This window comes from Gopherus evgoodei, chromosome 8, assembly GCF_007399415.2.
Source record: "Gopherus evgoodei ecotype Sinaloan lineage chromosome 8, rGopEvg1_v1.p, whole genome shotgun sequence".
NCBI classification, from domain to species: Eukaryota; Metazoa; Chordata; order Testudines; family Testudinidae; genus Gopherus; species Gopherus evgoodei.
In genome coordinates, this window is record NC_044329.1 from 82,420,883 (window position 1) to 82,447,658 (window position 26,776).

General features: G+C 40.7%; 1 protein-coding gene across 1 annotated transcript in view; it reads left to right on the top strand.

Moving 5' to 3' along the window:
- Positions 1–24,982, top strand: part of SELENOF (selenoprotein F) — a 42,126-nt gene extending 17,144 nt beyond the window's left edge. Inside the window, exons 3-5 of the mRNA XM_030572606.1 lie at positions 12,411–12,474; positions 21,945–21,994; positions 24,751–24,982. Coding sequence (XP_030428466.1) covers positions 12,411–12,474; positions 21,945–21,994; positions 24,751–24,882 — 246 coding nt within the window. The 3' untranslated portion in view covers positions 24,883–24,982. The remainder of the gene's footprint in view (positions 1–12,410; positions 12,475–21,944; positions 21,995–24,750) is intronic.
- Positions 24,983–26,776: the final 1,794 nt, after the last annotated feature.

Sequence of the window (26,776 nt, forward strand, 5' to 3'; positions counted from 1 at the left end):
AAACTGATCAGGCACAGAGTTCTTCAGCTTTGATTCCCATTAAATGAAGTTCAAATATACCCTTGATCGTCTGGGCTCATTAATGGGATTTAGGTGCCCCACTAGGCTCTGTTGGCATGGCTCTTAGATAGGAGTGGAGGGAAGAGGTTAAATAAATGGTACTCTTCCCAAGCCCACCCACTCACTATAATTCTTAGTAATATGATCCTCTTTCTCTGCGTTAATGCTTTAATCAACCCAAGGTGGATCTCAATCAGCTACATCAATGTTCAGAGATGGTAATCTGTGTCTGTAGTAGGTAGAAAGTGGTGACTAACCTTGACCTCTTTGTCTAATCTAGACATAGCCATAGAACATTTGTCTACATTAGGAAACGGAGGTTGAGGAGCGGAGGGAATCGAGGGTAGAAAGCAAGGTTAAAAAAATTGTGAATCTTTATCTACAGTAGAGAATAGGATGCAGTCAGCTAATGCTTAACCTAACCTTGTTGTCTTTTAATAATCCAGACATACTCTTAAAGTATTACTGTTAACATCTGAATGAATATCCAGTTAAATGAACGTAAACAGTCATACCTCAACGTTTTATTTGACTCTGCAAACAAGTACATAACTGCTTTTTTACATTTTGTTAACATTTTCAAGGTTCTTAGTCATGCTAGACCCTTTTCTAGTGAAAGATCCTGGAGAACAAGGAGGTAGTTTGTGGGCTGTGCTGGCCCTCCTGGGATGAGGGACATTAAAAGTTATTTAGACAATGGATTCTAATGTTAAGACTGCAAAATAGATAGTTTCCCATACTTTGCCAATTTACTTCATTACGTACACTAACTGAACTTAGTATAAAATAATAAAACTGGTTCTATTCACTAGTTTTCAGAGATGACTAGCATATAGTCCTTTTATGGGGTGGGGGTGTGCCAACACTTGTTATAGATATCTGTAGGTTTTTTTGTTCTGGCTAGTAATGTTTACCAGACATCCATCTATATCTTCTAGTTCCAGTATGATTTCTTATCCACTTAAACATGCTTCCCTTTGGCTCTTGCTTCCAACAGGTGTCCAGTCTTTCGGGGAATGTTGACATGATCATCCCTATTCTTTTAGTAATGAATAGGGCCCTACCAACTTCATGCTCCATCGTGGTCAATTTCATAGCCAGAAGAGTTTTTAATTGGTCAATTTCATGATTTTAGATGTTTACATCTGACATTTCACAGTCTTGTGCCTTGAGTCATGACCCAAAATGAAATCCTGGGGGGTTGCAAAGTTGTTGTAGAAGGGGTCCCAAGATTTCCACTGTCACTTCTCTAGCTGCAGGGAGCTCTGAAGGCAGCACAGTAGGTTCCCAAAGATGGAGGTGGGTAGCATCTCCCCCATGCTGCCGTGGGTTCCTAGCTGCTAGTCCACGGCAGGGACAGATTAAGGTAGGCACCCCCAGCCAATTTGGGGCTCCCCTGGAAAAAATAGGTGCCCTAGCCCCAGAAGAAGCCCCAGGGTGGAAGCCCTGACTGGATCACTCTGAGCCCAGACTGCGCCAGCTGAGGGGTGGAAGCCTCGAGCTTAGCACCTAGAGCCACAGCAGGGAGAAAAGGGGCAGGGCGAGGGGGGGAGGAGAAGGAGTAGAAGAATGGAAGCCTGGAGCCCAGCTCCCAGGCTGCTGCAGCACAGAAGTGAGGATGTTCCTCCCTCATTTCTGTGCTGCCTCTGGAGGTGGGTCTGAGCTCACTACAAGGAGCAGCCATACAGGAGGAGGACAACTGTCCCTCCCCAACGTGTCGAGACTAGCAGTTAGGAGCCTGGGCTCCAAGCAGCAGCTGGGGGGGGGGGGGGGGAGGGAATCAGATTTCACTGTCTGTAACATGTTTTTCACAGCCATAAAATTGGTATGGCTCTAATAATGAAATACTTGGTTTCCACTTTCCACCTCTGGGACAACAATACCCGTCATTCTATCTGAGAAATATGGTATTTTATCTTGAAAATCAGAGGTGGTGCTTTGGGAAGGGGCTGGTCTAGGTACCTTCACGACCATCATAATCCAATGGAATTTCTGGTCCTGTGTAGCATAGGGTCTTCCCTCACCAGTTTCACTGAATAAGACCTCAGTCCAAAGCTATTGCTACCTCTCAGCCAGAGAGGGATGAGGCCTCTGTGTTAGAATTGTGTAAGGCAGCCAGTTGGTCTTTCATGTACACATTTTTGAAGTATTACAGATAAGATGAAGCTAAACTCTGCAGCAAGGCCCACTAGTGTTTTAGTAAGTCTAAAGAAATGTATTAAATATCAAGATGTGTAATACAATCAGGACCATGTTAACTTATTTTTTAGTATTCAATTTTACACTGTCCCTAAACTTTCAGTATGCTTCAAACTTTTGTAGTCACAAAGCATAACTACACTGCATACGTTGTTAGGCAAGCTGAAGATTTTGGCAACAGGTTAGCAAAGAGTTGGATGCTTGGGCACTCAAGAACTAGATGTTTCTGCTGCAATGAGGAGCAGTGTTTATCTGACAGTCATTAGTCCTGAAAAGGTATAAACTGCCCTCATTTATCTTAAGGATGTTAACTAGTATACATTTTGTGTGTTTGGCATGCTCTTTCAAAAATCAAAGGCTAGACTTTAAACTTAAAATAAATGAAAGTTTAGATTCTGCAGCAGAATTCTGCTACAAGGGTTGATTGGCAAATTCCTCTGAATACACATGGCCATGAAGACAGGAACACCACCAGACAACAATGCCTTTTGATCGTCTGACCTTTACATTTTTAGCTCTCATTTAGAGCCTGACTTCTCCCCCACTTTGTCCTCTGCCTCCTTCCCCCCACCCCTGGGTGAAGTTTGAATGAGAGTGGTTTTTGTCACCAGATTTAGTCTGATGTCAAGTTAGGAATTATGCAGAAATGGACTTTTGGCTCTCTCATTTACAGAGCAATAATTCATAATACCCCTTGGAACAAAATTCTCCAATTACTTCCTTGTATTCTACTGATTCCTGTAAACTTTGTGTCTGTCAGGAAGCTTAGGGTCATTTTGGCAACATGCATAACCTAATCTGTTTAAATGACCTCCTCCAAAAAGAGGACAATGTATGATTGTTAAATCAATTACCCTAGTTCTTTGTCCATATGTTGCAGTATCTTCAAATTGAGAAGAATTATTGCTGTCATACTAAAGGATTTCAAATGTCAGTATGGAAAAAACAAAATGAGAGAATCTGATTTAGAATTCCAATTTCATATAAGGCAGAGTCAGTCAAATTTGGTTTATGAAGAGATGGTTTGATAGTGAATTATTTTACTAGATCATACATTTGTAACTGAGGCAACTGGAAATTCTCAACACACAAGTATTATTTGTTACTTCTTTTTTGGTAAAGTTCAGGATTCTTATTCCCAGTATTCTTAAAACATTTTTTGTCAAGGTCTTTAAACCAGTGAGTGCAACAGATAGGCAAATGCCACAGCAATTTTTGATTTCAGAAGTCATTTTGTTTAAAAAAGTTGCTATCAGATTATCTAGGTACTTAAAAATGGATGATTATTAGTTGACTATTGTATCTCAACAATCCATTTTATGTTTTTCAAAATGTCATCACTGCTGTGTTACAGCCAGCCATAAAATTATAAGTATGTCTGAGTTAGATGTTGGTCTAAACAAGATCATGCCAGCTCAGTATCTGGATAGAAAACTTGCATGGAAATCATAGGTGCTATAGAAAGTAATATTGGCAGTGTGAAACTCTCTCTCTCTCTCCTAAGTTAGCATTGATCTAAACCGATAGCAAGATGATGGGGGTGATCTGTGCTAGTTGGGGTGCTATATTTCTATGAGAGAGCAGAAATTCTATTCAGTTCACTACAGCTTCTATGATAGTTTTTATAATTCAGATGTAAGCTCCGTCAGAAGCCCTGTCTATACTGGCAAGTTTCTGTGCAGTAAAGCCGCTTTCTACGCTTTAACTCCTGAGGTAGTACATGCTGCCAAGCCACTTAGTGCGCAGAAACTGCGCAGTTGCAGTGCTGTAAAAAACCACCCCACTGAGAGGCATACAGCTTTCTGTGCTGGGGCTAGAGTGCTGCGGTGCCAGTGTAAACTGTGGTCGATTACAGCACTGCGACTGGCCTCTGGGATGTGTCCCACAATGCCTGTTCTTGCTTCTCTGGTCATAGGTTTGAACTCTGCTGCCCTGCTCTCATCCAATCATCCTCCCCACCTGTGAATTTCTTTGGAATTTTGAAAGTCCCCTTCCTGTTTTCTTGGTGATGCATGCAGTGGTCTCAGTGCATCTTTCCAGGTGGCCATGCCTGCTCCATGCACCAGGCGATTCCTTGCTTGGAGTAATGCTGAGCTGCTGGACCTCATTAGCATTTGGAGAAAGGAGGCTGTCCTGTCCCAGCTGCACTCCAGCAATAGGAATTATGATACCTATGGACAGATTTCTTGATGAATGAGAGAAAGGGGCCATGACCAGGACACACTGCAGTGCAGGGTCAAAGTGAAGGAGCTACAGAATGCCTACCACAAAGGTTCAGGAGGCAAACTGCCGCTCCAGTGTTGCGCCCACAAGCTGCCAGTTCTACAAAGAGCTGGACCTGATACTCAGCGACAACCCCAACTTCACTGCGAAGAACACTAGATACTTCGGTGGCTCACATGCCACTCGAGAGTGGACTGAGCCAGGAGGAGGAAATCTTGCATGAGGATGTGGAGGGGGACGGAGAGGGGGGACCCAGAGGCAGAGGATGACTTGTAGGTCAGAGATGCATGCAGCCAGGAGCTCTTTTCTACCCCAAAGGAGACTAGGCAGTCACAGCTGTCAGATCTTGGCAAAGCGCAAACAGGAGAGGAGGCCCCTGGTACATTAATTTCATTTTGGGAATCACTGAAGCGAGTTTTGGGGGAAGGAGGGTTGCAGAAAGATTTGTCTCTCACCACATGCCTAATCTGAGCAGTGGAACGGACTGACTCCCTCACTTCACAGGAATTTGCTTCAGATCTTCAGGAAACTCATGGAGATACTGGGCAATCTGCTTCTGCAGGTTCTTTGGCAGAGCTACTTTGTTTCTTGCCCCATTAATGGTAACTTTCCCATGCCACTGTGCCATCACATAGGGGAAGAGAGACACAGCATTGCTGCACACAGGCAAGCTGCATAGGGACTAGGGCAGAAGCCGGAGTCTTGGAGAAGACCCTCCCTTGATTCCCTGCTCACCCATGGCAGTGAGATAGTTTCCATAATGATCACATCCTGTAGGGACAGGAATGATTATCAGGCCCCCCCCCTATAGTACTGGCTCTCCGTAAGAGCCACATGCCCAGTGTACAGCAGGGTCCGGGAAGAGTGATTTACCTTGCCCATGCAGCTACTCACCATTTTGGGGGTGTCGTGGCTCATGTGTGGTTGCCTGGGGTCAGCCAGTTAGCGTGACAGGTATGAGAATACTGGCTGTGTTTTAAATCACTGAATCAGTGGTCTGTGTGTTGCAAACAAGACTGCTTCTGTAAAATGTTGCATTTAAACTTCAGCGATGATTTTGGGAGCCCAGCCTCCCTCTTTATCAGCATCTGAACAGCTGCGCAGAATTAAAAAAAAAAAAAGAGGACTTTCTCCATGATGTTATGATGCTCTCCATAGCTGAGAAACAAGAACTGAAGGAGTGGTGGGACAGTGAGAAGAGGGACTGAAAGGAGAAGGTGGCATGCCAGAATGAAGCCACGGAGCAGCTCTTAAATGTTATGGAGCACCAAGCAGACACGCTGCAGGTGATGCTAGCACTGCAAACTGAGCAGCTCCATGCCTGCCTTGCTCTGCAACTGCTGTAGCAAAAAACTCATTCCCATGCTTCCCCCCAACACTCCCAAAACACACTTAACCTCCTGGCTCCAGTCTGGAATGCTGTGGGTACACTCTTTCCCCTTCACATTCCAGCACTGCGGACTCCCAGTAACCACTACACTCAACACCCATCCCTCTGCAGTTTGGCCTTGCTGAAGTTCAGTACCCACTGCATTGTACTCTGAAGGAGAAGGTTGGATATGATCCCTGGATACGCACAAATCTTTAGCCATCCTGGGACCCCACCTCCTCCTGGCACCTTCCCTTCCCCTCACTGCTGATTTTTGTTTTGACTTTCTCCTCTGGTGGTTGTTTTTGAATAAAAATTGTGGTGGTTTGAAAACAAATCTTTATTCTATTAATTGATAGCAAACAGAGCCCTGCAAAGCAGTTATGTTAAACCTTCCTATTGCATTGTCTACACCAATCACAACCTCCTCCTAGCATTACAAGCATTGCACTCTCAAGCGTAGCAACAAATTAGTGGCTTTCAGCTTCAAGCTGCTGCCTCAAGGCATCTCTAATCCTTGTGGCCCCGCGCTGCACCCCTCTAATAACCCTGGTCTCTGGCTGTTCAGACTCAGCCTCCACATCCAGCCCTGAGTGAAGCTTTCACCCATCCCTTCACAAATATTCTGAAATGTACAGCATGCATCTATAAGCATAGGAATATTGTCATCAGCCAAGTCCAGCTTCTCAGTGGCAGTGCCAGCGGGCCTTTAAATGATCAAAGCCACACTCAGTCATTCTGCACTTGCTCAGCCTATTGTTGAACCACTCCTTGCTGATGTCAAGTTGCCCCATGTATGGCTTCATAAGTCATGGCATTATGATTGTAGGCAGAGACTCCCAGGATCACAATGGGCATTTTGTGATCTTCTGATCCGTGAAGAAGGTCCCTGCTTGCAGCTCCCTGAACAGACCAGTGTTCCAAAAGATGCTTGCGGCATGCACCTTTCCAGACCAGTTTGCGTTAGTGTGTGTGATACGCCCACGGTGACCCACAAGTGCCTGGAGAACCATTGAGAAATACCCCTTGTGATTAATGTATTCGGTGGCTAGATGGTCTGGTGCCAGAATTGGAATATGCGTGCCATCTTTTGCTCCTCCGCAGTTAGGAAAGTCCATTTGTGTAAAGCCATCCACAGTGTCACGCACATTGCCCACTGTCATGGTCTTTCGGAGCAAGATGCAATTAATGGTCCTGCAGCATACCATCAACAGGAGTCCAAAGGTCAACTCTCCCACTTTGAACTGGTTAGTGACCGATAAATAGCAGTTTGGAGTAGCCAGCTTCCACAGTCCAATCACCACACGCTTCTCCAGTGGCAGGGCAGCTCTCATTTTTGTGTCCTTGCACCGCAGTGCTGGGGTAGCTCACCACACAGTCCCATGAATGTGGCTTTCCTCATCCAAAAGTTCTGCAGCCACTGCTCATCTTCCCAGACGTGCATCACTATGTGATTCCACCATTCTGCTTGTTTCCCTATCCCAAAAGCGATGTTCCACTGTGGTCAGCATCTCTGTGAATGCCACAAGCAATTTTGTGTCATAGGTAGTCTGCATGGAAAGATCAATGTTGCACTCCTCTTGCCTTTGTACTTCAAGCAGCAGCATACTGGTCAACATTTGGGGATCCATTCCTGCAGCCCAAAAGAGGCAGAGTGTGCCGTACATAAACAATTGAAAAATGGTGCCAAATGCGGACAGAAGCACAGGGATTGCTGGGGGTGTGAAGCAATGCATCATGGGGCATTGGGACAGGACCCAAGATGCCTGGCAACCCCCTCAGTCCTCCAACAATTCTTAGCGGCAGAAGAGGAAGAAATGCTCTGTAGAATAGCTCCCCAGAGTGCAATGCTCTGAATACTGCTGCAAGTGCTGGGAGTGTCAACACGCTATTGTGCAGGCAGCTGACTGAACACACAGTGGTTTCCCTTCAGTGCTCTTAGTGGCACTGTAACTCTGCCAGCATAGACTCTGGCACTGTAACTCTGCCATTACTCAAACTGGAAACTGGCTAATTGGATTATGTCCACAGAAACTATTTACAAGTGACTGGGAACTTCATTTGAAGAAATTACTCTTTAGTTCACCGCCAGAAACACTCTATCGTGTTGGCTTCTTTGCCTTTCAGTGGTGGATGATTTGTACCAGTGTAAAACAATGATATCTTCCTGTGAGTGGCATTCTATAGATAATGTGCACTGTTTCTTTTCTGAATAACTATTTTTACTTCCATTAATGACATTCTGCCTCTCTAAATTTAAAGGGCCATGATTTCTACATTAGCATTTAAGTGCTTAAAAAAAAAAGCTTTTGAGTGAAATCTTAGCTGAAGTTGATGCCCTGTAAAACAGAGAGAACTTCAAATTTTAATGTCATGATAATCCTTAGTGGGGAAGAGATACTGAGAATGTTTTAAATAATTTAACTTCTGCTTGTGAGTATACATAACAGCAATTTCAAATTTTAAAATGGACACTATAGTTGGTTGTAGGAAGTCCTTTATTTCATTCTGTGACATTAAAATGACTTTCAAAGACTAAAAGCAAGTAAGCATTTTTTAAAATGAGCCAACTCATTTAAAAAAAGCATTGTGTAATGAACAGCTGAGTCAATTTAGATGTGTACTACTTCTATAAGAGTGGTGTATCATTCCCTTATGTTCTTTGTGAACCAATTCCCTATGTTACGTATTATTCAGAAACAAGTGTTGTGGATTTCATTAATCTGGTTATGATGGGATGGCAGCAGCAATAGATGTTAACAAGTACAACATTGTGTGCTTGTAGATGATGCAAAGGATCTATGTATCTCACAAAAGCAACTTTTGTCCTGAGTTGTAAATGAAGTTGATTGACTGTGTCTAACCATCCTGTGAAAAGTGGCACAGAGCACTTGTTTGTCCCATCATGAATCAACTTTTCTGTAGTACAGTTGGACTTCAGTTATGGCAGATTTAACCTCAAGAATATATGCATGAAAAATTGAGTACTTGCTATGTAAATTGAGGGGAGTGGTTAACTTTTTAAAGCTAATTTACACATGTGGATTACACACATGATTACAACTAATTCCTTTTTTCACAGGGAAGGAGTTAATTATATTTATTTATAACAATCAGATCTAGAAGTTGATAGTCATCAGTGATGATCCTTTACTTTGCTATGCACAAATGTAAAAACGTCTATGGTCAGAAAGTGATTAGAAAGAGGCACCTTGTTACTTCCCATATCTGTTTCATAATCCCATCTATTTACTTTAAACTTGTTGCACAGGAAAAAAGTTTATTGCTGTCAAACTTAGGGCTAGTCTACACGTTAATGTGCCTTGTGTGGTCAGGGCACAGCACCGGGAGAGGGTGGGGGGAAAAGCTCCATGAGGGGCATATAGCTCCCAGCGCTGGGAGCGCTGTTTACACTGTGCTTTACAGCACTGCAGCTTGCTGGATGGGGGCAGTGGGGGAGGGAAGGTGTTCTTTCACACCCCAAGTGAGAAAGTTGCAGCGCTGTTAATTGCCAGTGTAGACAAGCCCTTAGAGCCAAGATAAGGATGGCAAAGCACTTTACAATCTATTTTGCCTTATGCATCAATTTACTTGCTATCTGAAGTCTAAATCCAGAATTACTGTTGATGTGCCAGGTAAAAAGAACAGCTCGATTCAGATACTACTGGGTTTGCATGAACAGTATTTGATTTGTAATGACATTTATTGGGACTATGGAACACCAAGATTTAAGTTTGTGAACTTCATTTTTCTAATATTGTATAAATACAGTTTGTACAATGTTTAATCAATGGAGTTAGTTTTATTTAAATCAGCGTCACTACATGATTTAAAACTGAAGTTAGAAGGCACCAGGCACTGCTAATCTCAAATGCTGCTCTACAGAAATAGAGGGCTTTAGCAGGAGTCAAAATGCTAATTTTAATTTTAAAAACTTCGTTTCCAGATTCAATTTAATTTAAATACAGTCAAAAGTGCTTTTATCAAAGCATGTAGCTTTATTTTAACATGTTTGGTTCAGTTTCCTATGGAAATGACTGCTGATTAATGCAGATCATGCAAAATCTCTCAGTCCTTATGAATGCCAGTAGTAGCATACTTTGAGATTGATAATCTACAAAATAAGAAAGAAATGTTTCTTCTATATTCAAGAAAGAGGTTCAGAAGCTAAGCTGAAAATCCATCCTTAAGTCAACTTTGTAATACCTTACTGTAGGTAATGAAGCATAGTCATTGTTCATTATTTTGAGACATCTAACACTAGACACAAATTTACTTTGTGGCCAGTCAGTGTTGAAGTAGTAATAAATTAAACTGAATGTCAAAGTGATGACTATTTAAACGAGGAAAATAGTAAGTTAATTACAAGCTCAGAATCAAGCCAACAAATGTAAGCAATTCATATAATCTCTGCACTTTACATCAAACCTTATGCAGTTCTGCTGTGAAAACTGGATTGTACGGATCCTTCATTGTCTCACATTTTTTACTTAGAAAATAACATTCTCTGTTTACAATTGCCAGCCTTCAGTAGGTTAGCTGAGGTGTAACATATTTGAATTTGAACTTGAACTGAAAAGCAGTTGTGCTTCAGTTATCACTGAGGAGCATCATTTGGCCTCAGAACCTTTAGTTATGATGCATAAGATTTAAAGATGGAAGGCAGCCTGCTGACTGAGCCCAAAGAGCTCTAGAAATGTATATTAGCAACAGACTTGTTTATATTCAAGATGCAACAGAATCTGTAGTTCATTGTATCTTAGCAGTGTTGTGAAAACAGTAGAAAGCAGTAAAAGCTTATTTTTTGTCATGAGAGAAAAGATGTTTAAGATACTGTTTTTACATAGTTACTTTTCAAAGTAAAATTGTACTTGGTTTCAACATAATTACTCACTCAGTGAGAGATGGAAGCTATGTCAGCAGGGAAGTGTCTCTGGCCAACGCAGTTCAGTGTAAACACTATAAATTGATGTAATTTACATCTGTCGAGGTTGTTTTTTTTCACACCCCTGAGCAACATAAGTTGCATCGACTGAGTGGTAGTGTAGACAAGCCCTGAGTTGCAAGGAGGATTCCAGTGGCCTAAGAGATAGATGACTAGTTCTAAATCTAGAAAATGTTTCACTGAAGTCTTCAGAATTATTGATTGATTTATAGCATTGAAAACTTTCTTCTGTGTTTGCTAGTTTTATGGATACTCAGGCCATGTCTATATTACAGACTAATATTAGTATAACTGTCACTCAGGAGCATGAAAAATCCCAGTGTAGACAGTTTCTCCCATCAACATAGCATAGTTATCAAGCTGCCCAAGAGATGGTAGCTGATGGGAGAAGCTCTCCCGTTATCATAGTAGCATCTTCACTAAAGTGCTACAGTGGCACACTGCTGTACATTAAGACAAGCCCTAAGTAAAATGCACAGCAAAACATTCCTACATTTAAGTAAGTACAGACCTGTTTGAATTAGTCAGGATTGTTCCCAGTTTGAGTGATAGCTTCTGCCTTTTTGACATAGTGAAGTTTAGCATTTAGCCAGTCTTCATGCAATGGCTGTGACCCCTTAGTTATCTATTGTTATATTAAAATATTCTAATACTATTTTAATAGAGTATCTGAAAAGTAGATTTGTTCCCATTCTAAAATTAAAAATCTTCCTGTGGAGGAATTTTCTTTTGTTGTATTTCCTTTCCCCTCCCCCATTCATATTCCATAGTTCTCAACCAGAGGTACATATACCTCGGTGTGTGCAGAGGTATTTTCAGGGAGTACGTCAACACATCTAAATATTTGTCTAGTTTTACAACAGGCTACAGAAAAAGCTCTAGCAAAGTCTGTGCACACTGAAGTTTCATACAGACAATGACTTGTTTATACTGCTCTATATACTATACACTGAAATGCAAGTACAATATTTATATTCCAATTGATTTTATAATTATGGTAAACATAAGTAAGCAATTTTTAATTAACTGTGCTCTGTGAAACTTTTTATATTTGTCTGATTTTTGTAAGCAAGTAGTTTTTAAAGTGAAGTGAAATTAAACATGGGGGGGTATGCAAAACAAATCAGACTCCTGAAAGGGTACAGTAGTCTGGAAAGGTTGAGAACCACTGTTCTAGATAATATCCGCATAGATACAGCCATTGCTGTAATTTATTGCTACAGTATTGCAACTGGAATTACTCTATCCCATTTTAAACAAGGATGATAGATTCATAGATTCTAGGGTCAGAAGGGACCGATGTGATCATCTAGTCCGACCCCCTGCACAAAGCAGGCCACAGAACCCTACCCATCCACTTCTTTAACAAACCCCTAACCTGAAAGGAATGGGTTAAAAAGAGCACAGGAGTGATCTTTCTACACAATAAAACAGTTAATAATTAACCAGTTAAGTCATTAAAAATGGGTTGCTAGTAAGATGACTTGTGCTTAAAAAGCATCATTTAAATTATCCATGTAACACTGAATTTTCCTGAAGATAATTAAGTAGATACAAATATAAGTAAACTAGTAGTTTGAACTTAATAAATAGAAAATATTTCTTCTATTGCAGCTCTATGCAGGTGCTATCCTTGAAGTGTGTGGATGAAAATTGGGAAGGTTCCCTCAAGTTCAGGGTAAGTAAAGGTACCACTAAATCTTCTGTCAATGTATATATAAAAAGATTTGATCATTCAGCTATGACACTATTTAAATAGTATTTTATTAAAGCAAGTTGTAAGTTTATGGGACTCAATTTTTAATCACTTTCCTATTGAGTCTAGACTACTGGAACTACAATATCTTTCTGTATTGTTACATGAAGCTTGCTAGCCATTTTATGGACTATTAGCCCAAATCCTGATGTAACTGCCTGCTCTCTCCATGGATAAGCTGACTAGCATGACTGGAATACAGTAGTGTAGAAGGGGAACAGTGCGAGTTTCAGGGTTAAATCTATAAAGAACTTCAATATAGAAATGTTTGTAAAGGGGGAGAGGATTTAAATGGCTGCAGCCCTTTCATCTGTTTAGTAAGTTCTTAATTTGTGTTTTATTTAGATGTGTTTTAGAAGTACTTATCCTAAACTTTAGTCTTTCGGCTATGGACTTTTATCCTTTCTAATCAGTCTTCTGAAAACAACATAATCTATTATCGGCAGGGTTGATAGCGTTGTCCATTAGGTATGCCCTATATTTCATTTGCTGTTTATAATAAGATGTTATATAACTGTGTCAAAACTGGAGTGAATTTTTTCATGCCAAGAAATGGTATATAACAGCCAAAACATGTCAGCCATTTTAGAGAATGAGACCTGGCAAAAGTAAGTTTTACCCATGTTAAAATTCTGGCAGCTTTTTCTTTTAAATGCTCTAGCACCAACCTACTTTGGGAAGGAACTTGAAATTTGCAGAGGTGCAGCCTTTGTGTAAGGGATATGCTTTTTGCTATCTCTGAGGAAGTCTGGCCAAATTTGGCCAAGCTATAAGCCTTTGAGAAATTGCTGTTTGGACATGTACAGGACAGGCTTCAGCATTAGTAACACAATCTCTGCAGATTCTGATTCTCACTGCACAAGCTTTAAGACTCTCGCAGTTCTTACATGTGACTGGACTGTACTTGTACCATCCCTACACACCAACAGTGCATGCTCCAGCCTCTCACAGGTCCTAGTGCTGACCAGACTGTACATGCACAAACCCCACAGAGTAACTCAGTGTGCTCTGGCCCCTGGGTTGCAGAAACTCACTGGGACTTGCCCTATAACTGCCGCTCCCAGCTGGGATGTCTGGGAACTGGAACTGAGAGCAAGGAGCACTTGAGAGATACTAAAAAGGAGTTTAAAGTGCACAGTCAGTGTGGAGGAAGCTGCCAGACTTAAATAAAAGCTTAAACAAAAGCCTGACAGGAGGTAGATTGTTGGGAGATGGGGACTGGGACTGGGCTGGGCAAGGAATGAGGGAATGTAAGAGGAGACAGATTGCATAAGGAACTAGAGGAGGGGGACTGGAAGCCTGGAGAGATGGGATGGAGAGGCAGATCAGGTGGGAGGAGAGGTACCAGCTGGGGTAGGAGGCTGGGACAGATTGGAGAGGATGTGGCTGAAGACACTCTCCCCACTGGAACACACTCCTGCTCCAAAAGCCTAGAATAGAACCTGGTGGTGGAACTTTCACTATTGCTCTGAGCAAATATCTGTGAAACCACTGCCAAAGTGGGTATCTCATCCCCATTTAGTGCTGGTCCACATGTATGATGTTGCTATCAGTTACTCACTTAGCTTCAGTGCCAAATGTTTGAGGTGAATCTAAAGATTCCAACCCTGCTCATGACCTCATGTGGGTGTCAATACAATGCCATATGCTGGAATTGTGTTTGCAGTTGACTTTCTTAAAAAGCTAGGGAATTACACACAAACTACATGAAAAGAACATCAAGGTTGCCAAGTCAAGCATTCAGGCTAGGAAATACCAGAACTAAGGTTGCATTAATGCCTGAGCAACATTAACTCAGTCCCTTGTATACATTCATTATAATGATCTAATATACATGATCACATCCTAATATTTTCCACAGGCACCCAGCCTGATGCAGTGCATAAGATGGTCCAGCTCAGGGGATGAATCAGGGTTGTGTGGTGAAAGAGGCTGTAGAACCTCTGCCATATTTGTTATGGTAGAAAACTGTGTAGTGACTCAGAAAAGGGATTGCAGCAAGAGAAAGGAAGATCTCATGGTTAAGGCAGTTGAATGCTGCCATGGACAACTGGATTCTATCCTATCCTTTCTTCTGCTGTAGAGTTCCTATATCACTTAATCTAGACTTTTCACAGATGGCAATTAATTGTGTTCCTCATTTTCTTGAGGTCTTGCAAATCGGACCCTAGGGTCTTGTGTCAAAGTGCCGATCACTTAAGATGCAACTGATGTTAATAGGAGCTGTTCTTTGAACATATAAAGTGCTATGTAAGGCTAAGTATTCTGAAAAAAATCAGGTTCTTGCTATCTGAAATGGGCAACCATAATTGAACACTTTGTTCTGCTTCAATTCCTCCCCATCAGTATTCCCCTTGTCCCATTATAGGTGAGCTGCAATTTAGACTGTTTAGTCCTTCAGGTGAATGTCACTGGTGATGCATTTCACTACTTTTAACTCATCTCTGGACAGAACCATGTGATCCTACCTGTTTGTAAATGAATGCATCCTAGAGATGCAGTCTCAAACTGTTATGAATAGACAGGCCTGACTGTATTTGGCACCTGCATGCCCTCTTTCTTCAGGAGCCAGTGACTGATTAAGTCCTAGTTTCTTCAAAACAAAGCACTACTTACTCATCAAGCAAAGCAAAGATGTACAAACAAAAAGCCTGTCCGCCTGGGTCTTAACTCCATTCTTTCCTTGCAAGATATGGGAAACAACGTTCCACTAAGCCCAGACTCCTTGCTCCTGGCCTGGTGGAGACTGGCGTATTCTCTGCCTGTCTAGCTGCTGCTGCCTGTTCACCCCATTTCCTCACTAGCTTGTTGTCCCTTTGATGCTAGCCTTGGGCCAGGGAAAAATTAACCTAGCCTGGTTGGTGCACATTTCCCAATTAGTAGAGTGCTCATTGTTTTCCCCATGCAGTCTTCCTTGGTACATGCCTGAATGACATGAAGTGCATAGGTTTATTAAATACAGATAAGTCCATTCTCCACGCATCCTCATTTAAAAAGGATGTCAAAGATAAATGTAGTATGAGTGCTTCACATACTAAGTGAGCACCATAGAAAAGCCCCTGATGAAATCATTCCTTCTTCAGAGCAGGGTTTGAATAGTGTGCAATAAATAAGGCATGGAGAGACACACTAAACAATGAGAATAAAAGAAAATCTTAGAAACGAAGGGCTAGAAGGAATCTTGATATCAGGTCCAGCTGCTCATTAACTGAGCACGATCCATCAAAACGCATATGCACAAGGGGGCCAAATTAAGGCTGCACAGATATAAAATGACTTCTGTTCTATTAACCTCTCTTCTTCCTCACTCCACCCTCTTATGAAAAGCCCAGGGTCTTCCTGAGACTTCCTCTTCAGTTAAAACCAGCTTCAACATGCTGTTCCCTTAGTCCCCTACAATTTATACCCATTTTGGGAAATAATGGTGAACATATAGGAAGACACTCCATCGAGGGGCTGTGGATAATTTATCCTGAAAGGGAACTAATTAAAATCAGTTTCTCATTCAGGACCTCTAGTATCTAATATCCTGGAAGCTGGCTCACATTAGTAATCAAGAGTCCTTTCTCTTAATCCTTGTTTTTTCTAAAAAAGTTCATAGGTTTTCTTAATTCTACTAAACTTAGCTTGCTTTTTAAAATGATTGAAGGTATTGTCTACATTGCAATCATGGTGTGATTGCTGCTTCATGTAGACATACCAGAGTCAGCTTTAATCTAGCTAGTTCCAGTATTAGAGCAGTGAAGCCATGGCAACACATGCTTCAGCATGGGCTAGTCATGCAAGTAATCACTAGTGTTCCAGGTTGGTTTGTACAGCCCACATTGGAGCGCACACTATTGTAGCGTACGCTGTTGTAGCGTCAGTGCTCCGGGTACACAAGCAAGCCAAATTAAAGCTAGCTCAGGTATGTCTGTGTAATCTGCAGTCACACTAGTAACTTCGGTGTAAACATACCATGACTGAAGCTTGGGAGCCTGCCAATACATACTCTCATTTGCCTGTCAACCCTTCTTTTGTACAATGGTAATAGAGGAAAGATTACAGATACATAATTTTCGCTTGGTCATGAACTTTCATATAGTTAGCAGATCTAAATGTATCCTGATAACTGGTGTCTTCAAACCAGTTTTGATACAACCAAAGTTCTTGTTCCCACATACTGTAAAATATTTTGAAGCACAGTGTAGTTCTGATTTTATTTAATTTGAATTTATCTCAGATTCTCAAGTATTGATATCTTGAGTTTTTAGTATACTTGCCCATTTGTTTTGGCAGGAGGTAAAAATGATCATTTTTATCTTGAGAGTCCACCTTAAATTTTAATGTTTTGGGAACCTTAAAAAATTTATCTAAGGGCTCTATATATTTCCAGTTGTCACTTGACTGTTAAGAAGTGAGGATGACTGAAGGTCATGCTACTGCTTTTGAAGCTTCAGGAGTGCTGGTATTTTTAGGTTATATTGAACTGTGTAACCTGTCACTGCCAATGTTCTCATTACAAACATTCACTTCAGTTTGATTCCTGTGTGACTCCCTCTAGAATTTATTTTTCTTGCAGAGTATACACAAGATGGCAGCACTAATTGCTGGATTGTGAATGTATTAGAATTACATAGATTACTATGTTAATTCTGCAGATGACCTCAAGTACTTATAAAACATGGATTGAAATTTTATCACTTGGCTTACAATTAAATCTGATGGCGCAGTACGTCTATCTTGTTTTTCTTTGTCCAGAGATGATCTTCACTGTACAGAGTTCTAGTTTTAAAGTTCTTTTTTGTGAAAAAGTGAATTATTGTATGACAATGAAGTTATACAATAAGGAGAAGAACCATTCTTTAACCACTGGTACTGATGCATCAAATGGAACTCTGATTAGTACAGTAGTTGATTTTAATTGCTGTTTTTAATTTAGGAAAAAGGTCAATATTCAAGAAATGTTTTTTAAAATCTTTCTAGCTAGAATAAGCTCAAAATGTAGTCAGTGGATATTAAGCACCTAAGAGTATGAGAGACAATGAAAAATCTTTAGTCCCAGCAAGTTATTCTGTTTGGAAAACTGGTTGCTTATTGCTTATACAACACTATTTAAAAAACCAACCACCTTCCAGAAAATTTTAAATGTCTTTGTACATATTGCCAGAATCACCCATTATCTGTCATATAAACAGCTTTGAGTATACAGAAATATTTTTCTGCCGATATCTGTACAGTGATACTAGCAAAAATGCCGGTGAATTTTCCTCAAATTTTCTGTTATGGATACTGTAATACTGAGCACACTATACTTATTCAATTTGTACTAAGTGAGATTAGACAATTTCTACTCTAAATATTAAACGTTTTCTGTATGATCATGTACACGTATTCATTCACAATAGAAAGCCAGAAAATGTATTCCCATTTGACTGACCAGTCTAATTAGTGCATCTTAACACAAACTTTTAAATTAACCAATCACTGAGTACTCTGTTTACCTTCAGGTGGAACTTCAGTGGTAGCCCTGTTTTGTTAATGAAGGAGATAAAATTGTGATATTTAATGTTTTAACATTCTTTCCATTGTTATAATAAAGACATTCATTGGATGTTCCTGCTTTCCCAGTGCATTCCGTTGATCAGCAAGAGAACAGCCAGCTCACCTCCTTATGAGACTGGTTTTAATCAAGCAATTGGTACACTCCCAGCAAATCTGTTACACAGAAATCTTAACCCAATTCTCAAATATTGGAAATGTCTGGTTTTTCAATAAATCCCATTGATTAAGACTTACACCTTGCAGGTATTTACTAAGATCCCTTCCATTTTCAATGTGGCCTTTGTTCAAAAAAAACTCCCCCCAAATACTAATGCCCTTTATCACAGTCTTCCTTAGCCAGAATATTATTCCGATAAAACAAACATCACACAGTAGGAATGGTCAAAACCAGTGCTCTTCAAATCAGAAGTGTAGCAGAATTATTAGTCATGTTGAGTGGGAAACTGCAAATGCACACCCGCATCTTTTTTGTGAACAATCACATTCCTCATTCCAGATATCTTGAATCAGTTTTTGAAAACTTTAGTTCTTTGTAATCTATCAAATTGCTATTCTGAAGTACTTGTTTTTCATATAAACTTTTATTCCTCGATATGCCATCCACGTTAATAAAATACTTTTTCTCCAGAGTTGAGGCCCCACAAGGAAAATGACTGAGCCTGTTAAAGTCTAGAGGTGCACTTCATCTTTTGTAATTTAGTCTCTTCATAAAATTATATGGGTCATTATGGAGGTTTTGAAGCAGGACCATGTTATTTGCCCCCGGCCCCCCAAAATTATAAATGTACAGAAGTGTCCTCGCTGGAGGAAATTAAGTCTGCGAACTTTACTATTCAGAATGATTTATACATATTACTAGCCAACCCTTTTTTGCCGTTTACTCAACAATTCATTGTATCGTATCTTTATAAATAAGACACGAATGTCTAAACATAATAGGATGGAGTTTTATTTTTACTCTTCTGTGCAATCTCACTTCTTGAATGTTCCATTTGAAAACTAGAGGCTTAAAATGTTCCTTCTGTGATGACAGTTGAATAAAATCTTGAGTAGTTTGTTAGTCTTGGTAGATCCCCCTCCTTCTCTACTGATTTTTCTCTTTTGTGACCTTGCTGACTAGAAAATTAAGGTCTTGTTTTTATTTTGCTCCCCCTGATTTCAGCTTACATTGGCTTCAGTCCAGTGTTGTGTGTTTGCACTCATTTGTCTGAAAATTCCTATCTCCTATATTAACTGCAATATATACAGTAGAGTTGTTGCTATACAGGGAGATTTTGGCAAACCAGTAAAGTGCCTGAAACCACTATGGCTTATTGCTAAAAGCAGCCAAGTCAGCAGGCTGTAAATGGCCATGTAGAGAGCTCAGAAGAGTAGGATGTGCCCCAGGAATGTCTATTGGGGCCTCAAGGCTGCAAACTCTGGAAAAACCCACACCTGGTTAATCAGAAGGAACCTCTTGTGTGACCATTAAAACTGCTAGCTTAACAAGTTTTCTTTAAGGGACATGTCATTGTGTTACTAATGTATACAATAAGGGGGAAGAGTTTGGGGGAGGGGCCTCTCTTCAGAACTGGACTCTCTCTCTGAATGGATGTTGTGTTCCCCACCAGCAGATGGGCTGCCACTGTGCCACTCGAGAGAGACACTCAGCTTTGGTAATTAATCGAGGGTTGGGGATGTTTTACTAACCTGTTGCAGACATGTTTAAGTGCTTGAGACTAAGTTTAGCTTTAAGTGAAAGCGCTCGTGTTCTCCTGTTTGTGCCAGCCATCCACCAGTTGGACAGCCGTGCCTCCCCTGATTTATTGCCTGACACCACCTCTCAGAGTAAACATTACCAAGAGCTTTTAGGTTGAAAGAACCCCAGGTAACAGTTGCCAGTCTGTTAGGTCTACTTTAGGGTATATGGAGTCCTCTTATACATTAGGATACTCTAAATCAATTATTCTTTTATATAGTTTGAAGTTGCACAAATCATCATGCTACTACTTTAATGAAGTTTAACCTCTCAAAGGAAAGCTGTAACGAATATATACCACTGTAGTTAAGAGTTTTAGAAATTTTTTTTGCTATTTCCATTGTGAAACAGTACTGTTGTCTCAATGAAAGCTATTGCATCACAAATACTACACTTCCCAGCAGAAAATCCCATCTTGTGACATTTAGAGATAAGAATTGCTAATGCATTTAAATTGACTTAAATAGAATTCCTAAATTTTTTTAATTCCCTTACACCAACATTGAAAGAGCCTCCTCCTTTTTCATGTATGTAAACTGGGAGTTTTCATGTTGTTGCATTCAAAAGATGTCAAGAAATGCTGGGATTAAAACTTGTAGAGTTCTGGCACCTCTTCTATAACTGTCAGCTGCAGTGGAGCTAGGATCTCTTAATAGTTTCTTATGAGAGGCATTCCCATAAAGGGAAAGGCCAGCTGTAGATGGTCTCACTCATGGCTGCATTCTTGAACTGGCAGAATGCATTGGTCTGAAGAGCCCCCCGGACATTTTTGGAAGAAAATGGGCCAGATGGTTTCTAAAGGATGGAATTAAAAGGGGAGGATCTGATTGACTGATTTGGGAGTCTTGGGAAATTCTCAAACCTGCTGCCTCAAAAGTCAGTTGGACAAAAGGATTTCTGCCTCTTTTGTAGAAGTTTAGGGTTTCTCTGACTGTGTGTGCAAGAGAGAGAGAGAGAGATGACCAGAGACATCCCTTCCTCCTCCACTCACAACTGAATGCATTGTCAATGAGGTTTCAAACTAATGTTCTTGCACATTAGCACCTTGTACTAGCCCTAGACTGCTCTCAACCAGGGCCGCCCAGAGGATTCCGGGGGCCTGGGGCCATCAGCGGCAGGCAGCTCCAGTGGACCTCCCGCAGGCACGCCTGTGGGAGGTCCACCGGAGCCGCGGGACCAGCGGACCCTCCGCAGCCATGCGACCGGCAGGGCGCCCCCCGCGCGGCAAAATGTCTAGAGCCGGCCCTGTTCGGCGGCGGGGGGCCCTTCCGTTCTGGGACCCGCCACTGAAGTGCCCCGAAGACTCGCGGCGGGGCCCCCTGCCGGCGAATTACCGCTGACGCGGGACCCGCCGCCGAAGTGCAGCCCGCTCTTCAGTGGTAATTCGGCGGCGGGGGGCCACTGCCGCAGGTCTTCGGGGCACTTTGGCGGTGAGTCCCTGAACGGAAGGGCCCCCCGCCACTGAATTACCGCCGAAGACCGGGCTGCACTTCGGAGGCAGGTCCCGCTTCGGCAGTAATGCGATGGCAGGGGGTCCATCTGCCCCGGAGCGGAAGGACTCCCCCGCCAGCGAAGACCGGGAGCGGAAGAAGCTCCGGGGCCTGGCCCTGCAAGAATTTTCTGGGGCCCCCGAGCGAGTGAAGAACCCCGCTCCAGGGGCCCAAAAAAAACTCTCATGGGGGCCCCTGCGGAGCCCAGGGCCTGGGACAAATTGCCCCTCTTACCCCCCCGTCTGGGCAGCCCTGCCCTCAACCCTAAAATATAAATCTCTTAAGATTCTCCTTCATACATGGAAGCACATCTAATGCCAGTCGTGGTTTCCAAGTGTTTGGGGGGAAAAAGACAAGATGTATTGAAAGTAAAAACGTGTATTTTTCCAAGTACAATACATTCCACAACTGTTATTGCTTATTGATGAGGCGTAGCAGTATAGTTTGGAGGCTGAAGATGTATTCATAATCTAAAAGTATATCTGGAAATATTAAATCTCCAAATATGCATTTATTTAACCTAAGTGTGAGACCACATAGAAGGAGAGAACCTAGTTTTGTGTTCTTTATAGAATAATAATTTTCAGTTGGTTTTCTTTGTTCTTTCTTCCAAACTTCAGCTTTTGTCAGGAGTGACAAACCTAAACTATTCAGGGGACTGCAAATCAAGGTGAGTGGCATTTTTTAAAACATTTTAAATTCTGGCTTAAGAGGAATTAAACCTATTTGAAACCTGCCCTTTCACAGAGTGTTTAGTACTTGCTTATCAAATAAACCTGTATCCCATACAAAGGATTTGTATGTGGAGTGTTGATGTAAAATCTTAATGGCAGGAGCTCTGGCCCATCTATAAATAAATTGAGTGAAAACCTGGTATAATTGTATCCATTGCTAAGATATGATTGCTTCAGTTGTGCTATTGGTTACTAAATAACCAGATATATGTAATAGCACATGGTTTATGTATGTCAACTATGCTGACTTGCTGGGTGTGAAGTCATGGAATTCTGAGCTTCCTACTGTAGTTCCAGTTCTCATTTTCTGTATTAAGATTCCTGTGTTGTTCTCCTCTTATATACTTCAACCTCCAAATCAGCTACCATTCCCATCCATCCAGTCATCCTTATACTTCCTTTCCACATAAATCTTTGTTTCCATTATTTCCTCTTACTCCATCCTTCCATGGTTCACTCCTCCTGGCCTCATTCACCTTCCCCGCCCCCTTATCTCAGGTCTATCCTCCTTCCATATTCTCTAATTTTCTCTCCCTGCTGAGTCCTCACTGCAGACTTGACTCTGGCACCAATCTTTCTTCATGGTCTGGAAAGCTGGGTGTTGAACTCCCTCTTGTGCAGAATGCTGCTGCCTGTCACATTTAATCTGGCAGAGCAGCACAGTCCTGTTGTTCTGTACTCAAACAATTATGTTGTCTGTCCATTCATTTCAAGATCCAGTTCAAATTTTCAGTTGTTTTTAAAATGCCTACCTGTATTTGACACACAATTTGCACATTTATTCTCCTCCCCTCCACTCACCAAAAAATAGCATTGTATGTCACTTCATAGTCTGAACACCTCTGTGGTACGAGAATAATGTTCTCTTAAGCAGACTGCACCTGGAAAAAGACTTTCTGCCTCATGCATTCTGTGTACACTCTCTCCAAAATCTCTCCCAAGAGCATCTTTTTCCTTTGCCTCAATTTCTCACTGTCTCTACTTTTAATTGATTTTAATTGCATTTGTAATACAATTTAACTTCAAAGCATTCTCAGCTAGAATTGATATGAAACATTATCAGTTTAACCCTGTAGCACCCGTAAGTCTCGTATTTGTTCCACAATCCTTTTGGGAAACTGATTAGTGATGCCATTAGATTAATTGTAGTGACTTGTAATGGCAAACTAAAACAAGTTGACTAGGTTAGCTCAGAGTAAAATAAGATTCCCAATGCAATTGTTCTAGAAACTTATTAATTGTATTTAAAGAACCTAACCCATTGAAACAGAAGTTGTAATTTGGGCTTCCCTTTCCCCTTTATTTGCTGAGTCTTCAAAAGTGTGAGAAAATTTTAGCAACAGGTCATATTAGCAAAGGATGCATTATAGTCTCAAGGCATGTGTTAATAGCACAAATCTATAGTACAGCAGTGAACTCAGATTAGAAGAGGTGACCAGAAGTAACTAGAAAAATATGCCAGTTACATTATGAGAACACTAGTGGATATATGGAGAAGGAGCAATTCAGATAGACCCCTAGTTACTACAGGTGGCAAACGAAGTTCAATTACAATTTTTTAAATGACTGAAGGAAAATACCAGTTCCCTGAGCCATCCAATCTGTACCCTCCTTCCCTCCCATCCTGTGTTGTGTAATACAGTAGTTGCTGAACCTTAACAGTTTTGAAATCCTGCCTCAGTAAGTAGTATGATGAAGAGGTTACCATATTACTACTATTGCTTAGTTCAGTAACTTTTAGTAACTGGCATCTTTTGTTGGCAGTCATAGGAAAAAGGACAAGGACTGAAAGAGCATCAAAACTGAACTTTTTGTGATGGTCCCTCACCTATGGGTTTGACTTCTGTTGATGGGCAGTATGAGAAAGCTTTTATGCTCTCTGCCTTTGCTTCTAGGGTTGGAGGACTCTAAGTATCCATGACTGGCAACTAGGCTCTTTACAGAAGCACTAACTTAAATTTTTTTTATAAAAGCACTGAAGGAGGAAAGCAAATATCTGGGGCCTTCTGTAAATATTATGCAATCAGTTAGGTGATATATTTAGGGATGGAGTATCAAATGTTTGCCCTATATGCATATCACTTCAGTTAACTTATGGTATCTCACACTTGGAAAAATAAGAACTAGGGAGAAAATTTTAAATGTGGACTAAGACTATTTTAAAATAAATTTAAATTGCTCACTCAGTTTTGTTGAGGTTACTTTCTACTTTTCCTTATTTGTTTAAGAATAAGAATCCAGTTCAAGATGGATGCTAGGCACTATTTTCAGTGTTGGAGCAAATGCTGATAAAGTTTCAAGGTTTTTTTTTCCACTTGTTGTTGTCAATGTTTTAATTCATTCTTAAGGCCTAGCAGGAATGACTATTTTCCTAAATTAAAGATTGGACTTTTAAATTAGCATAAGCCTCCCCAACCCCTCCCCACCCCCCAAAAAAACCCACTATGCTTAGATTTTCCAATACAATTTGCATGGCACAAATTAGACAAACTTTGTACTTTAGTGCTTTATGGTATTAAATGTCAGAATTTTTTGTTTAATTTTCATTTTTTATACCTGCATATAAAAAAATAATTCAATTTGAAATTGGTATTTCAGCAATTGACATTTAAATTAAAGCTGATTTGTGAGGTTGGGTGGGTGGGGAAATGGGATTTCTAGACAGAAGATAACTAACCTTCTCTTTGTGCAGTATGTGCGTGGTTCTGATCCTATACTAAAGCTGCTGGATGACAGTGGGAACATTGCTGAAGAACTGAGCATCCTCAAATGGAATACAGATAGCGTAGAAGAATTCCTAAGTGAAAAACTAGAACGTATATAAATCTTGCTGCTTTCTGTCCTTTCCTCACATTTGATCCTGGTTAGCACAGTTTCTCAGAAGCTACACCCAGCAAATCATTCCAGCTTCTACATTATTTTTTTTTTTAAAAAATATTGTATGGTACTAAATATCTTTTAATTAGAAGGTGAAGCCTCAGCATGGCATACATCTGACAACTTGGCAAGCTGAACAAATAGTTTGTGCTAGTACATATCAGCTCTTTGTGTTTGTAACAATGCATTTCATTAATGATGAACTCAGTTAATTATGCAAATCCCTAAGTTTGTTGTAATTGGACCAGTTTTTACAAACTTTTAGAACTAGTTGGCAGTTCCAAATAATTGAGATGATTATGACTTCCTGTACACAGAAAAGTAACATACAAAAAGCCTGGTAATCAAATGTGAGATGTACTCTCTCTCCAAAAAGAATTGTCTGCTAGTCCTCTCGCATTTTGTATTTCTCAGCTGTCCTTTTTATAGACATGTTATTTACAGTTTATAACAAATGCCTGGTTCTAAAAGTTTTGGAAATTTTGTTTTGATGGAGGAAGAACTCACGATCTGGAGTGATTGTAAAACATGAAGTAGGTGCACGTTAGTGAAGACTACATAGAAAACCTGTAAGGCATGTGTAAGTCTGATGTCAAGTGTACTTTAACCAAGTGTTTTACTTCATATTCTAATAACTCAGATCTACTGTAGTAAAGCGTTTAGATGGCAATAAATCACTTTCACAAAAAACTCTTGGATATGCTTTTTTATTGAACTTATAAAAAATTTCCTTTTTAAATCAACTCATTACTGTGAGCAGAGAACAAATACCTGTACTGACAGTATGCTGAGACTGAGACCCAGTTTTGCTAGTTGAGTTAATATACATTAAAATAAGGATAACTTATGAAATGTGGACTTAAACTTCAGCTTCAATATAAATTAATGAACAAGTCTCTCCCCTTAACTTATTTAAGTAAGTTTAAGGTTTTTGGATGGCTGAGATATGTCCTCATGCAACCTTAACTACCACTTGACATAATTAAAAAACATAAACTTCCTTTTTTTTTTTTTTTTTTTTTTAAAACTACAACTTTGTATCTCAATGGATAGCTCAAAGTAAAGGAGAGAGCACTGCACCTGCCTGGAAATCAAAGGGAGAAATTGTGCAAAATGCTGTATTCATCTTGTATGATGGTGGGTGGAATAGAAAATTTGTTATCTGTAGCAAGAGGAAGTGAGGCAGAATCTGCTAAAATGAAGCATTTTCAAATCAACAGGCCTTTATAACTTGCATCCAACAGTCTTAAAGATACTAGCTGTGGAGCACTCTGAACCACTGACGTTTATTTTTTAACAGTCGTGAAAAACAGAAATTTTCAAGCCTTGGAGTACTGCCAGCATAGTTCAAACATTTGAAAAAGGGATGACTGCGGGACCTATGGATTGGTTAAGTAATGGAATGGTTTATTCAGGACTCAAAAAATTAAAGGCTAAAATTATACAAGTCATCTAAGAGAGGTGTTCAGACGAGATGATCTGTGATCCCTTCTAGCCTTATAATTAAGGCTAAGACTTTGTCACAGGTTTTTAGTAAAAGTCCCAGAAGCCTGAGCCCTGCCACTGGGGCAGCTGCAGGTTCAGTGTTGGAGCTCAAGCATCTCCTGCAGCCCATGGCCTATAGCAGCGGGGGTGCCCCTGCAGCCCAATGCAGTCAGGAGCTCTGGTGACTGCCAGAGGCAGCAGGGTAGCTCATAGCTCCCAGCCCCCATGAGTGGCAGGGGACCCTGCAGCTTCCGATTGCCACAGGCTGAAGTCACTGATTCCATGATTTCTGCAACTTCCATGACAATCAGTCTGTCTTATAATCCATGAATATAGTTTCATGGAAGGTAGGTCTT